The following is a 14,718-nucleotide window of genomic DNA, read 5'->3' as shown; positions in this document are numbered from 1 at the left end:
TACGTTCTCCCCTCTCTCAGAGGACGACGGCGATGGGGACATTTAGGACGAGCAATCGAACAAAAAACGTGACTGCTGATGCAAACGTTCTTCTCCGCCTCATGCGCTCATCGGGAAAATAGACGGCTGTGTGTGTGTGTTTGTGCCATTCAGCTCAGTCCCGGTGGACTCTGTCTTTATCGCTTACATAACTCTATCTCCCCACTGCATTATCTGACAGATACAGCCCCGTTCTGATTAGAACTCACAAAAACACTCTTTCCATTTGGTGCGTTCGCTGCCTTTCTCTAGCTCTCCCTCTCGCTCAGTGTCATAAATAATGCTCTGAATAAACACTATCATGAAATGCTATCTGTAAAGCTTAAAGTCCTGTTAATAATTAATTTCTCAGATTTAAATTGATTTGTCAAACACCACTTAGTGGATGAAGTGGACAAATCTCAGCTCTTTTTACTCTTCTAGTTATTTAGCGACAAATTTATTTTTGAATCCTCTTTTCGACCTATTTTCAGCTCTAACCCAAACACGAGACAGTTTTTTTCAGTCACTGGTCATAAATTTGCAAAAGGCCTATCGGGCCATTATGCATTTATGACATGCTATTAAAAATGATTGGCAGCTGGTGTGATTGGAGACGAGCATTACTTCAGTCGAGGAGCTGATTGTTAGGAAGGACGGAGGAGCTCATCTCCAGCCTGAACTTGACCATGGAGTCAGCAAAAGGGGCCATTTTGGTTCTTTTTCTGCTGGTGGCGTTCGCGTCATCCTGGGCCAAAGGTAAGGGACAAAAACAGAGGAGCTGTGTTTTTTTTGTGCTAGATGTCGTTCTCGCTCTAAAACGTCTCCTTTCATCAACAGTTTCAACTTCCTGTACTTGTTTCTCTTACTTTCACACAACCCGGCTCGTTTGAGTTTCACATTGGCCTGATAATGTTGATCTTGATGTATGATGCTCGCCTTCTCTTCCATTCTTCTATGACCTGTTTTAAAACTTGATCTTTTCATCTCTTTGTCTTTTGCCCTCATTTCTTTGTCTCCCTCTCTTCACATTGATCCTCAGCTTCCACCTTTCTTTACATCCTTTGCGCTCCTTTTTTCTACACCTCCCTACCCACTTGTTTTGTGAGGGGCTTCCAGACTTTTCGAGTCAGTACCTGCAGAGTTGTGTAACTGGCTGCTGTCAGCACTTACAGCTTGTTAGCGGAGCACTGCATTAAAAAAACGACACTGTATCTTCTACACTCGTCGTAGATAACGGAGCATGTGTATACGACATGTGCTGACACAGACAAATGTGCTAATAAACACACTCAGGTCCCTGAGGCCTGAACAAAGGCCACTCCACTGGGTTTTTACTTCTCCTCACACTGAATCTGTGTGATACATAGAGCGTCTCTTTGATTCTCTGAATTTGTCACATTCCTCGTTTAAGTTTCTTTGAAGCAAACGTTAAAATGAAAATGTTAAATGGTTTTTATTTATATAGAACTTTTCTGATCTTGATGACAACTCAAAGTGCTTCACAGCACAATTTTTTTGCATTAACCCATTCACACACACATTCATACAGAGCATCTATGTGCAGCACTTTCTCCATCATACAGCTCAGTCAGTATCTTGCCCAAGGACACTTGGAATCTTCACCCCTGGCCATTTGTCTGTTGGTTGATTTATTTGTAGTTTTCAGGGTAACACAAAAACCCTTTGCCAGATTACTAAGAAACTTGGTGGAAGGACGGGTCAGGGAAGAATCCATCACATTCTGGTCTGTATCTGGATCAGGGAATTTATTTTCCTTTTCTTTAAAATTCGAGACTGGGGTATTTTTCAACATTTTCAAGCAGAATTCATTGATCCTGATGAGAAAAACCAGGAACATTTAGTGAACTGGTATCTATGACTGTGTGAACTCAGGGATCTACTGAGTGCTATTCCAGTTACTCATGCTGTAGTATATTTTTTGGTCACTACACTATGTCAAATATGAATGTCACTATATCCCTTTAATTTGCACCACAATCTAATGTGTGTTAAAACACAATTTGCTAAGTGGTTACAACAAGTGTAACATAATGATTAGAAATCAAACAATGTACTCTGGGTGTATCAATCAGTATGATGTGTAGGTGTACCTTGTGTGAAGTAATAATAATCTTTTAAAAAAAGGCAATCTGACAGAGCTGAAACATAATGGTGTCAAAAGCAGTCATGATGTCTTTAAACAAATAAGTAAATGGATTGAACAGAATTTAATGGTGTCTAGAATAAACACAATGTCTTTTAAAAAGGATAGTAAATTGTTTAAACAGAAGATAATGGTGTCAAAGACGTCAATTGGGAAGTCCCAACAGTAAACCTATGCGCTTAGGCCACGATGTACTGTTGGATCAATGAAATGCTGACAGGAGTGGTCTCTAAAGTCTAAAATCACAACATACAAACACAGTTCATAAAGCCATACCACCAATACATTTATATTTTTGGACTCACACCAGTGGGATTTGTGTATTTGCCTGTAGTTGAAGAGGAGAATCCAGAGTTCTGGAGGTCACAGGCACGGAAGACACTGCAGTCGGCTTTGGACAGGAAGCTCAACACCAACGTTGCCAGGAACATCCTGCTCTATCTCGGAGATGGTAAGTTACACAACACAGACATCCTCACAATAATCACATGAGACAACCTCGCCTGGCTGAGAAGGTGAGACAATCAGAATCAGGAATTGCCTGACCGTCTCTTTTTAAGGTAATTTTGCCACCTGTCCCCGCTGCTTCCTCTCCCTCGTTAACTTATGTCTGTGCGTCAGGGATGGGAATCACAACTTACACAGCGGCTCGTATCCTCAAGGGACAGCTGCAGAACCAGACAGGAGAGGAGACGGTGATGACCATGGACACCTTCCCCAGCGTGGGATTGGCTAAAGTACACACACACACACACACACACACACACACACACACACACACACACACACACACACACACAGAAAGGTGCATACATAACCTCAGACAAAATTTGCAAATTAGTGAACTTGCTGTTTCTCCTTGCTTGAATTAATTTGAATAAATAAATGGAATATACTGTATTATATGGAATATATATATATTTGTTACATCACTAAACTCTCTGCCACACAAAGAAAATAAACAAAGTTCGTAAGCTTAATCAATAAAGTGAATGCGTTTTGTGCTGTTTATATCTGTTATTTATGTGTGTGTATCTGTGTGTGTGTGCAGACCTATAGTGTGGACTTCCAGATTCCAGACAGTGCAGCCACAGCCACAGCGTATCTGTGTGGAGTGAAAACCAACCTGAACACCGTCGCAGTGAACGCAGCAGCTCGCAACGGAGCCTGCCGGACACAGAAGGGCAACGAGGTCACGTCCATTCTAAAGTGGGCCAAAGATGCAGGTATAAGGACAACAGTGTGATGTCACAACTAAAGGAATATCAGACCGTCTAACTGCACATTACTGTTTCTATCATTGATTCAAAAGGGATTTAAGAACTCACAGTCAGTCAGAGCTTTGTTAATGGGTCTAAGAATGGGTTCATCATCTTCCTGTGACAGAGCCGGAAAAATGTTATGTTGAAAACTGCTCCTACAAACTCCTGCTGAACCCTTCAGAGAGGACCGCGGTGAAGGATGTGATCGAAGCATCAAATAACAAACAGGATTTTTGTGAGTCTGGAGGAGCAGGCCCGACCGTATCAAATTTTACTTTTGGCTCCTGACAAAAGAAAATACAAATACAAAACCCCATTTTACAGCTGAGTGCTCTGCTGTGAGCTGCAGCGCCTCGTCACAGCGGCGTGACAGGGGCCACAGGGAGCTGGAGCGACAGCAGCCTGCAGCCGCACAGGTTACACTGCAGGATAACATCGTGCACAGAAAGCACACTCTTATCATGTTCCTCTGTTATCAACCATCATGGAGATCTCATAATACACACACACACACACACACACACACACACACACACACACACACACACACACACACACACACACACTTTTCCAAGTGGCTGTTAAAGGTTTACAGTTAAACTTTTAGTTGTAATGGTTAAGGTTTGGCTGAGGGGATAACAAATACATTGATTGTGTGTGTGAACACCTTACATAGTCCAAAGAGGAAATTAATTATCCAAATCATAAAGTCACGTAAGACGATTTCATTTATCTAAATGATTTATTATTTATTGACCTTGATCATGGCCTTGTAACGTACATATTACTTTTATCAATATCACTTCTATTATAAAACAGCCATTCTACTTCCTGTCCTGATCCACTCAGTTTGTACCATTGACCAGTTCAGATACACTCATAGAAACTACAACCATTATTTTACCATTTGACTTAAACATAGGGCTGGTAAGTTGTTTCTGAAACACATTTTGTCTTATGTGATGAAATCTTCCTGACTTCCTGCTTATCATTATCCGCCATAAATAAATAAAGTCATCTGAGAATAAATAAATAAAACGTGTCTGTGGCCTCGGAGAGCTGTAATAAACAGTGAGTCACCGAGAAGTTGGCTTCTAGCAGTTGTCAGTGCACGTTCATGTGTTTGGGGGCCGATGTGAGGGGGGGGGTGTCAGTTAACTTTGTTCACAGCCTATATATATATATATATATATATATATATATATATATATATATATATATGACTTCACATGAACTTACTTCACTGAATTTATAATCTCCCCTTACTGCCTCTGAACTCTGAACAGGAGACATATTTAACCCCCAAGAAAGTCTTCAGAGTGAGGATCAGACCTGGTCAGGTTCTTCTTCAGGCCTCTTTCACTTTCACACTTGGAAAATCATAGAGATAAATCTGAGCCTTTCAGTGCAGTGCATTTTGGGAGATATCTTATCATTCCACATGAATCCTTTAAGTCATTTTTATGAATCTGGTTAATGTGTATTGGGACAAACAATGGTAACCCAGTAAAGACACCTTTACTTCTCACTAGCTGCTCTCTCTGGCCTTTTTTATTCCTCTTGCAGATTTCAGTTGTGAACTCCAGCGAGAGCTGAATAGATCTACAGAGACAAACTCCTCCCACAGGAAAATAACAACTTCATTAAAGAATTTATTGTTTGAAAACAAGGCATGGAATGGATTTGACTATACGTGAAAAAACTACCTCCAAGCCGGCAACCTACACACTAAAGACAGCAACTTCAATTATAAAGTGTTTACTGTTTGTTTTTGTGGTGTCTTCTTTGCAGGGACATTTTTCGCTCACCCGCCATGTGGAAGATAATTGTAAAAAACAAAAAAGAAGAAGTAAAAACCAGCCAGGGAATTTTTCTGTGATAGTAGAAAGATTATCTGAGACTGCATCTCTTTAAATGTGATATTTCCCCACACATGTATTAAATACAATCACCAGAGGGGGTCACTGCATCAGTCCTATTTGATGTATTCTGAATATGATGATTATATAACTGGTACATCATAGATTTCATGTGTTGCACACTCATTTAAAGTAGCTGTACATTAAGCATGAAATAAATTTGTCTTGTAGGCAAGTCTGTTGGCATCGTCACAACCACACGCGTGCAACATGCTACCCCAGCAGCCAGCTATGCCCACAGCGCCAGCAGGAAGTGGTACAGTGACGCTGACATGCCTGAGGCCGCCAAGAGGGACGGCTGCACCGACATCGCCTCTCAGCTCCTCAACAACACTGACATCGATGTAAGATGCTCTGCCCTCACATCGCCCTCAGTGTCAGGCAGGTTAAAGTGGACGTTAATATGTGTGTTTGTGTCTGTGGTTGTGTTTCCAGGTGATCATTGGTGGTGGCAGAAAGTACATGACCCCCAGGGGCACCAAGGACCCGGAGTATCCCATCGATTTCTCCTCCAGGGGCAAGAGAAAGGATGGACGCAATCTCATCAATGAGTGGCAGAGCATGAAAGCTGGGAAGGTAGCTCTTTTTATCCAGACACAGTGACCTGGAACACAGTTTTTTATAGCAACAGCTTCATGGCCTCACAAAACATGTTAAAGACTTTTAAACATGATATCTCAAGTCTGCCTTGAGCCAATTTTAATCAAGTTTTGATCGCAATTAAGTTGGCAGTGACACGATGTGGATTTTAAAAAGCCTTCACATCCGTTTTCATTCAAAGAAATAGTCAGTTGAGAACATTAATGTTGCATGAATGAACAGCAGACTGTGACTTGAACAGCTAAGAAGTGAACTCGTGCTGTCTTCCTCGCACTCAGTGTGAAAACATCCCGTGTGTTCCATGCAGGTAGCCCACTATGTGTGGAACAGAACAGATTTTGATGCCGTGGACCCTGACACCACTGACTACCTCATGGGTGAGTTTTTATTTTCTTTCCCTTTGCCCTCGTGCTATTTTCCTTACAACTGAAAGGTACTGACTGTCCTTGGTTTTCTCACAGTCTTGAATACACTACTCATGTTTTCCCTCAAACCATACGTGACTTACGTAATGTTTTCAAGGAGCATTCACACAAATAATTACACAACGGAAAGTTTCCAAGCATGTGTGCTACATTTGAAATGAATACTTTTATTACAGTCAGACAAACCAAAGGTTATTTGTACACTGGGGGCTTTTTTGTTTATAGTTCAGCCTCATGCCATTGATTTGTTTCTGTACGTTCCGTCTTGAGTCACATTAAATAAATACATGAAATACATTAAATGGAAACTTGATTTACTGCTGCTTATTAAGATGCATTCGATTATGTTTGATTGATTTAGCTTTTCAACTTTAACATTAGCTCAAACACTGTTATCAAGGAAAAAGATGTTTATTTACCAAAGCCAGAGAGAAACATCTGGTTCTTTAGCAGCTAAATGCTCCAACATTCTCAGCAGCTTTTTGCCAACTCCGTCTACTGTTCAGTGTTCAGTTAGTTTGATGTATCATGCCAGTGACCTCATTGTGGTGTGTGATGGTGCGGAGGAGATGTACTGTAGCTTCAATCATCACGCAGTTTGCAAAGTGTCTGCTGAAAATAGTGATGATAGTGGGAGGATGGGACTCTCCTTCCTGTTACACCTCCGCTGTGGGCTGATCGAGTAGATAAACTGTATTTTTGGTTGTTGCACCTCCTTATTTGATCTGCCTCTCACCCCTCAGCTCTGTTTGAACCTGGGGACCTGCACTTCGAGGTGGAGAGGGACCCAAGCATGGACCCGTCCATTGTTGAGACCACAGAAAAAGCGATCCGCATCCTCCAGAAAAACCCGAATGGCTTCTTCCTGCTAGTGGAGGGTGAGGATAAGAGCTTCAACCACCTTCCACACACTCCCCTCAATGAATCTATCAAAAGAACATTGGATAATAAAACTCCCCTGATAGATTAAGGTTTGCCTAAAGACTACAATATGTTTAACTGTGCAACTTTGCTAAAACATGAAGGAGTGCCTCATAAAATAATGTCTTTATTGTCCCTACTGGGTTCGGTTGAGGCGATCCTTATGTTTCTGCTGCAACAACCTCCAGAATACATCAGGTTTCCTACGGTAGAGCCACTGACTTGGTATTGATTCTGCATGCAGCTCAATGAGTTTGCTGCAGTGTGTGTGTGCTTGTGTGTGATGTGTGTTTTTGTTCCACACGGCCACCTCATGCATCTCCCCCTCGGTCTGAGGCAGATGCCTGGGGACTCAGTAATGTGACAGTGTCTTGACAATGACTTTAAAATAACAGGCGAGAGTATAAATAGAAGCAGGCATATGGTGCACCCCGTCACTGACGGCTCACTGAGAACACAAGTTATTAACCACAGCTTACTTCACTGTCCAGTGGAACGGATGAAGAGGACAGGTGCTGGAGGAATCTGCCAAAGTGAATGTGAACATGTTCTCAACTCGTGTGACCAATTTATGTTTAACTCCAGGAGATATCTTTTAGAGTCACTTCAATCTGAAATAAGTTGTTTACTCACCTCTAACAATGTGAAGGAAATTAATTTTTTTAATAGAGCTCGAAGGCCCTGCATTGGATGTACAGGCTCCAGTTTTAAATTTGACTTAAACTGCTCCTCAACCTTTAGCTTATTAAGATTTTACTATTCAACACAGAGCTGAATTGCACTTTCTAAATGCTGAGTAGAATGAATACTTGATTTAGAGCGGTTCAAAGAGGAAGTCAAAGAGTCCTTAGAGACAAGTCTGAGTCAAGTCTCAAATCATCCAAGATCCTCATTTGTATTCATGTGTATTTCACTTGACCAAATTAGACTGGGGGTGTTTTTCCTTAAAACCTCAAACGTCAAAAATTCTATTTCCCTGTCGCTAATTCCCAGTCAAGTGTAAAACCGATATCTTTGTGACTTCAGTCTGATTCAAGTTCTACACTTTCACTAAAGTGAGTTTACTGTATGTTTTTTGATTGAGGGGCTGAATCCCTTTATCAGATTATCAGTTCACCAGTCATCATCTTTCACCCTCTGCTCCCTCGGCGCTCAGGTGGGCGTATCGACCAGGCTCACCACGCTGGCCAGGCGTACATGGCCCTCCATGAGACGGTTGCCTTTGACTACGCTATTGCAAAGGGACTGGAACTCACCAAAGAGCACGAGACTCTCACTTTAGTGATGGCTGACCACTCCCACCCGGTTACCTTCAATGGATACCCGTTTCGAGGACAAAGCATTCTGGGTAATTATAAACTGACTTTAATTTGAATTTTGTTGTTAAATCTTTTATCCCCAGATAAAATAAAAATCTCCATTTATTCCTCTTTCTCTCCTCCTTCTCGCTGTTCCCCCTCCAGGTGTGTTACGTTCTCATGACAATAGACATCCAAGTTGGCATTTTGTGAGTGTGTGTGTGTGTGTGTGTGTGTGTGTGTGTGTGTGTGTGTGTGTGCGTGTGCGTGTGCGTGAGTGTGTGTGTGTGTGAGTGTGTGTGTGTGTGCACAGCTTCCTCTCAGCTTCAGTGTGTATCTGCCACAAGCAGCTTGACATTTCCTCTGCTTTCTCTCCCATGCAATTACAGCCGGTGTAAACAAATACAGCCAGCAGCCTTTATGTCCCTCGCCTCTCTATTTCAGTCCCTCGCTTTCTCCCTGCCCCCCCCCACCCCCACCCCCATCCTTCTACCTGCCTCTGACCACTGCCGGTCTCTCTCAGCTGTTAGTCTCTGTTTGGACTATCTCTTCAGATGCTGTTAATTCGGCCATATGATGATGAAGATTACAAATCTCACTATTCAGCCATTTTCCGTGGTTCAGAAGATTCTTGTGTTGGGCAGGAAGTGTATTTCAACTGTGCAGATTTCTGGGGCAGCACTCTATAAGGAACTTGTTTATTCAGTGTTTAACACGTGTGATTTAATAAAGGTATAAATCAAATACTGAGCTTTTCCGAGTAAACCTGTTGGAAGTACTTCTCCAAAAATGTCTCGCTATGAAAATGATCACATAAAAGATTCACCCATTCATTCCAAATACAGTATATCAGTATCAGCCTTCAGAGGCCATATTGATTATGCATTTGTGTTACCTCCTACAGTTTCCACTTCTCTGCTCTCTCTTTCCTGTCGTTATTATACTCTCCTCCTTCTCTTCTCCCTCCTCCTCCTCCTCCTCCTCCTCCTCGTCCTCCTCCCAGCGGTGCAGCAGTGATTAATGTGCTTGTGAAACCCTGAGCTCTTCATCAGCGGGGAGACTCGCAAGGCTAATGGCTCATCTGGGGAGAAACACTGAGATACTCAACAAGCACTAGACCTCCTGCAGCCCCCTGGGGATCCAGAGGCCTGCCCTGTGTGTGTGTGTGATAGTGCGTGTGTGTGTGTGTGTGTGTGAGAGTGTGTGTTTAACAAATAGAGAAGCAACAGTAAAATGAAAGTGATAACTCAAAGCTAAGGTGTGATGGGCTTTGTGCATTCTCCAGGTAAATCCCCACTGTGGGCCACAGACATGCTGCCTTATACCACACTGATGTACGGCAACGGACCTGGACACAAACTCACCAATGGCACGCGGCCTGATATTCGCAATGTCAACACCAGTAAGATGAATTCGTTGTTTCTTCATTCTCACAGATTTCAGTTCATCAAACTTTCGATCTGTTACAAAAGTCTTTCAACAGTCAGTAATTCATGATTTTTTTATTTCCTGTAGCTTCAGTACTGTTTTCAGAGCCATAACACAGTAGAATGTTTCCTCATAACTACCTTCACCCTCTCACTCGCATTTTTGTGATTTAATTTTTATAAACATTTTTATAAACCACAAAAGAAAATGACAGTTCAGTTATGGTCACGTCATAATTGGATGTATATATCTAAACAAAGCTGCTTTAAGCTCCCCTCCAGATATCTGATATGTGAGAGCCTCCAAACTTTCTGTGGAGTTTCTCAGCCTCCTAGTAAAAACGATGCACAATGCCCATATGACTGAGGACCATGTGAGAATACAGCAGGAGAATCTCCGGAGGATTTTCAGCGAGCTAGCATGTTGTTTCTAATACAAACATCTGAGGATGAAAAAGAGGAGCCGTGCATGTGGAAGATGCTGAAAACACTTGTTGTTTTTGTGTTCCTGGACAAACTCAGCAAAAAGAGTGTGATGTGATATTTCTGCGTCTTCCAGAAACCAAGGACTACGTCCAGCTCTCCGCAGTGCCCACACAGTCGGCCACCCATAGCGGAGAGGATGTGGCAGTGCTCGCCCGCGGACCCATGGCCCACCTCTTCCAGGGCGTCCATGAGCAGAACTACATCGCTCACGCCATGGCCTACGCTGCCTGTGTGGGTGCTGACCTGAGGCACTGCCAGGAACAAACTGTTCACACCACCGCCACCACCAGTGATAACATCGGGAACACGGCTCACGGTTCAGCGGCTCTGCTCAGTGTCCTCCTCAGTTCACTGCTGGCACATGCACTGCTGATGTAAGATCCCTTTCCCTTGTGAATCTCATTGATCTCATTCCACTGGCAATGATACAGGGGTCAGAGGTCAGGGCCTTAAGGGAGCGGGCTGGGAATCAGACACTTGGCTCAAAGACACAGGAAGTGTGTGTGCTACTTTGCAGGATTCAGCCAAGGATGAAAGAAATCTTTTTAATTAGACACAGAAATCCTTCTTCATCAGTTGAAGACGACTGAATGGATGATAACTTATTGAAAGTGAATTTGTCTTTGTTTTTACTTTCATCGTTCTTGAATCCTTGTGTTGTACCAATAAAGCTGTGCTTGAATAGAAGGTCTGTTTGTCACTTTGTGAATATTAATATAAAAAATATATATGTCACATACTGCTTTCAATTTGTAACAATAGATTTTCAGCCAATCAAATAGTTTTTTAAACTGTATATTTATTGTTAGAAATGAAAGAAATCATAAATTAAATTAAATCCATTTATCTGTAAAGTTTAGAAATATGGTGATCGATAGTTTTCTCGGAGTGCCAAGACTTTTTTAAAACTAAGTGGTTTCCATTTTTCTCATGATGAAACATGAATGTTGCAAGATGCACTTTTAGCTCTGTTCAATCAAGTTTTCTCGCTGAGAGTTAAATGAAGAGACGAGTGTTAATACTGATAAAGGACGTGGAGTTTGTGCTGCTTCTATCTCATGATGACGGACATTGCCCAGTTATTTCCAGAATGTTAATTTCCCTATAAAACCTCAACTTCTGTGTGTGTACACATTAAAAAGCACGAGCTATTCTTGAGAGGGCTGGACGGGTTTTTCTCTGTTTCCACTCTTTATGGTAATCTGAGATAATCCCCATGTGGCTCCATCTTCATATTTAGTGTAAACACATGAGAGTAGCATCTGTCCATGTAACTCTGGGCCAGTAAAGCCCATACTGAAAGATTATTGCTATAAAACTTCCAAAGCTATTCAGTTATATTTTTGATTCCAAACATGAACTCATGATTTCAAACATGAAGTTCCCACATGCAGTAGTTTGAAATGAAATCTAAAAAATATATAAAATATAAAATTGGTGTTAACTTGTGTTCTGATGATTTTTAAATCCAGTCTCCACGGTGTTAACTGAGGTTCCATGTGAGTGGGTATGATGATAAGAGTTATCCATTAGTAAAGATCACCTCTTTGTATCTTTGGCCCGACAGATTGTGGTAATTATTTTGGACATCTGCTGGGGTTTGGAGTCGATGAAACCTGTTTTGACTCTCCTTGTGCTCTGGCTCATTTCAGATGGGGGGTCTGCTCTCATCCTCTACACACAGTCTGTCAAGGCCCATTTATACATCGTCTGGTGGAGCGATGCTCAACAGCTTGAGAGGAGATGAAGGAGGAAGTGTTGTCTCTTTTGTCTGGCAGGGACAGTCACTCTATTCTCTACACAATTTCTGTTTTCACACTAAGCCTGAACGTAAATATCACCAAAATATTAATTTCAATATCACAGTAAAATCAACTGATATCAGAAACAGAATCTACAAATACATATGTCCGTTCAAAGAAATCAGGTGAAACACTCAACTGCACAAGCCTCCTGACGCCAATGTAAAAAAGAATTGTTAAAATTCTTTTAAACACATTTTGTGGTCACCTTCAGCGGATCATATGACCTAAGTATAAAATGTCATGATGAATAAACTGTACGATCGCCTCCCATCATGTGAGTCAATCCAACTAAAGCATCTCTTACTGTTTTTGTTTTTAAACAGTAAATGGCATGGCTCCCTGCGTCTCCTGCTCCAGATGAATACTTCTGTCCATCACTGCTCTCCTGCTCCTCTCCAGCCTGCAGCTGGCCCTCGTCCTGCAGCCCTGAGGGGACAGGACGTCTCCTCCTGCCCCTGGAGACGGTGGCTCTCCAGCTGGTCCTCATCCAGGGTCAAAGCACTCTGCCGCTCCTCTGCTCAGCCAGGCCACTCTACGGTGCCATTTGTCCTCATCTTCTTTCTAGGAAGCCAAGAAGCTGAAGCAGCAGGGACTCAATCAAGACCTCCCTCTTATCTGCAGCCTCAGCACCAGAGCCGGGATCTCTGGATATCAAGGTCTGTTAAGTCGTAAGATTGTTTCACTACTGGTTTCACTCCCTTCACTCGCTTCACTGGCCTGATGCTCTGTGTGGTTCTGGGCTCTGTGAAGCAGAGGTTATAGCAACATCACTCAGCTTGAGTCTACTCTCGAAATGGCTTTTTCACCAACACATTTCACTTTGCAGCTCGAGGGCAGGTTATTTAACTGATTGGCTCTGGGATATATGGTCTGCTGATACTGTGAAGGCTCAATTATACAAGGATAGATAGATAGATGGATAGATGGATAGATGGATGGATGGATGGATGGATAGATAGATGGATGGATAGATAGATGGATGGATAGATGGATAGATGGATAGATGGATGGATGGATGGATGGATAGATAGATGGATAGATAGATAGATGGATGGATGGTGTCAAATTTCTGAAAAAAGAATGAGAAGAGTAGATTTTGGGTTTGATTACTTTAAATTCTTCACACACACACACACACACACACACACACACACACACACACACACACACACACACACACACACACACACACACAGAGACACACACACACACACACACACACACACGCACACACACACACACACACACACACACACACACACACACTGTACTGAGCTGCGCAACAGGCTCTCCGCACAGGCTCCCTCGCCTTCGTGCCTGCGCCACAGTTGTCCTTTGGGTGGCGCTAGAGCTCCAGTGAAAGTGCCATGTGGCACGGAGAGGACCGATAGGGCCACATAAGATCCGGCTTTGCCGCAACTTTGATGTCTTATGAAACGAGGGCTGAGTTCTGCAGGAGGGAGGGGGGAGAGAGAGGGAGCGCAGCAGATTCAGTCCTCTGTATTTCAAATCCCAGATCATGAGAAGATTTTATACCTGAGAGAAAATCAAAGCTCCGTCCTCCCACGTGTTGAATGTGACATGAGCAGAGTGGCACACGGACCATGTTGATATGTTATCAGCATCTGGTGTTTCTCCAACACTTTGAGAGAGTTTACTGTTTGTAAAGTTGATATCGTTGACCACCGAATGTTCTGATGATGTCATTGAACGACTCGGTCCTAGTGAGGGGGAAAAAATCATCCGTGAAATCCGACGCTTTTCAGTTTCACTCCCTAGTTTCTGGTCTGGATCGCGCGTATTTACGCACACACGTGCTCTGGCGCATCGATCTAAGTTCTCCCTTCTGATCTTTCAGAAACGTTGTAGAAAATATTCGACTGCGGTACCGATCAAACTGATCCATCATGGATAAAACACGTTGGTCTGTTTTTTTCCTCCAAAATCCCATCATGCACAAGTTCTGCGGAAAATTTGGGGAAATATGAGTTAGAACAGATGAATGTCAGTACAGTAAACTGGCATTTAATTGTTCTCAAATAGAACACATGCTCCTGGAGGAATATTAAGTATGTGCTTATAATATTCCCCTTCCTTAAGTAGTGCCACTGTTTACACAAGTTACTGCGCTGAGGACCAGATTCAATAACACGGAATGAGATCAGTATAATTGTGAGGAATGTGGATAGTGTCCAAATCCACAGTGTGCATCAGCTCTGCCCGTGAGAGGAGCCCGGTGCATGTGTTCTCCGGTGGAGCAGATGATATGCGCAGTGGAGGGGCGGCCGCGTGGGTCACAGCAGCTCTGCTGGTCTATGTTTAGAGTCCTGGTGGGCGTTAAGAGAGACAGAGGGGGATAAAGATGCCTCAGCGTCGACCTGCCTGGAGAC

The 14,718-nt window shown here is 42.7% G+C and overlaps 1 protein-coding gene across 2 annotated transcripts; it reads left to right on the top strand.

The window, feature by feature from the left end:
* Positions 1–422: 422 nt before the first annotated feature.
* alp3 (alkaline phosphatase 3) lies at positions 423–12,984 on the top strand. 2 transcript variants are annotated; one of them, XM_069534373.1, is made up of 12 exons: positions 636–777; positions 2,520–2,636; positions 2,807–2,922; positions 3,237–3,411; positions 5,538–5,710; positions 5,802–5,942; positions 6,274–6,343; positions 7,135–7,269; positions 8,469–8,660; positions 9,896–10,012; positions 10,597–10,897; positions 12,176–12,984. In XM_069534373.1, exons 1-12 carry the CDS (start codon positions 708–710, stop codon positions 12,258–12,260), a joined length of 1,692 nt encoding a protein of 563 aa, XP_069390474.1. In that variant the 5' UTR covers positions 636–707; the 3' UTR covers positions 12,261–12,984. The 2 variants fall into 2 exon arrangements, with proteins under 2 accessions (XP_069390475.1, XP_069390474.1); XM_069534374.1 differs by lacking the exon at positions 12,176–12,984 and having other exon boundaries at positions 423–777; positions 10,597–11,207.
* The last annotated feature ends 1,734 nt before the right edge of the window (positions 12,985–14,718 follow it).

Source organism: Paralichthys olivaceus, chromosome 11 (genome assembly GCF_024713975.1).
Source record: "Paralichthys olivaceus isolate ysfri-2021 chromosome 11, ASM2471397v2, whole genome shotgun sequence".
Classification (NCBI taxonomy): Eukaryota; Metazoa; Chordata; class Actinopteri; order Pleuronectiformes; family Paralichthyidae; genus Paralichthys; species Paralichthys olivaceus.
This window is presented reverse-complemented; position numbering and strand designations above follow the sequence as displayed.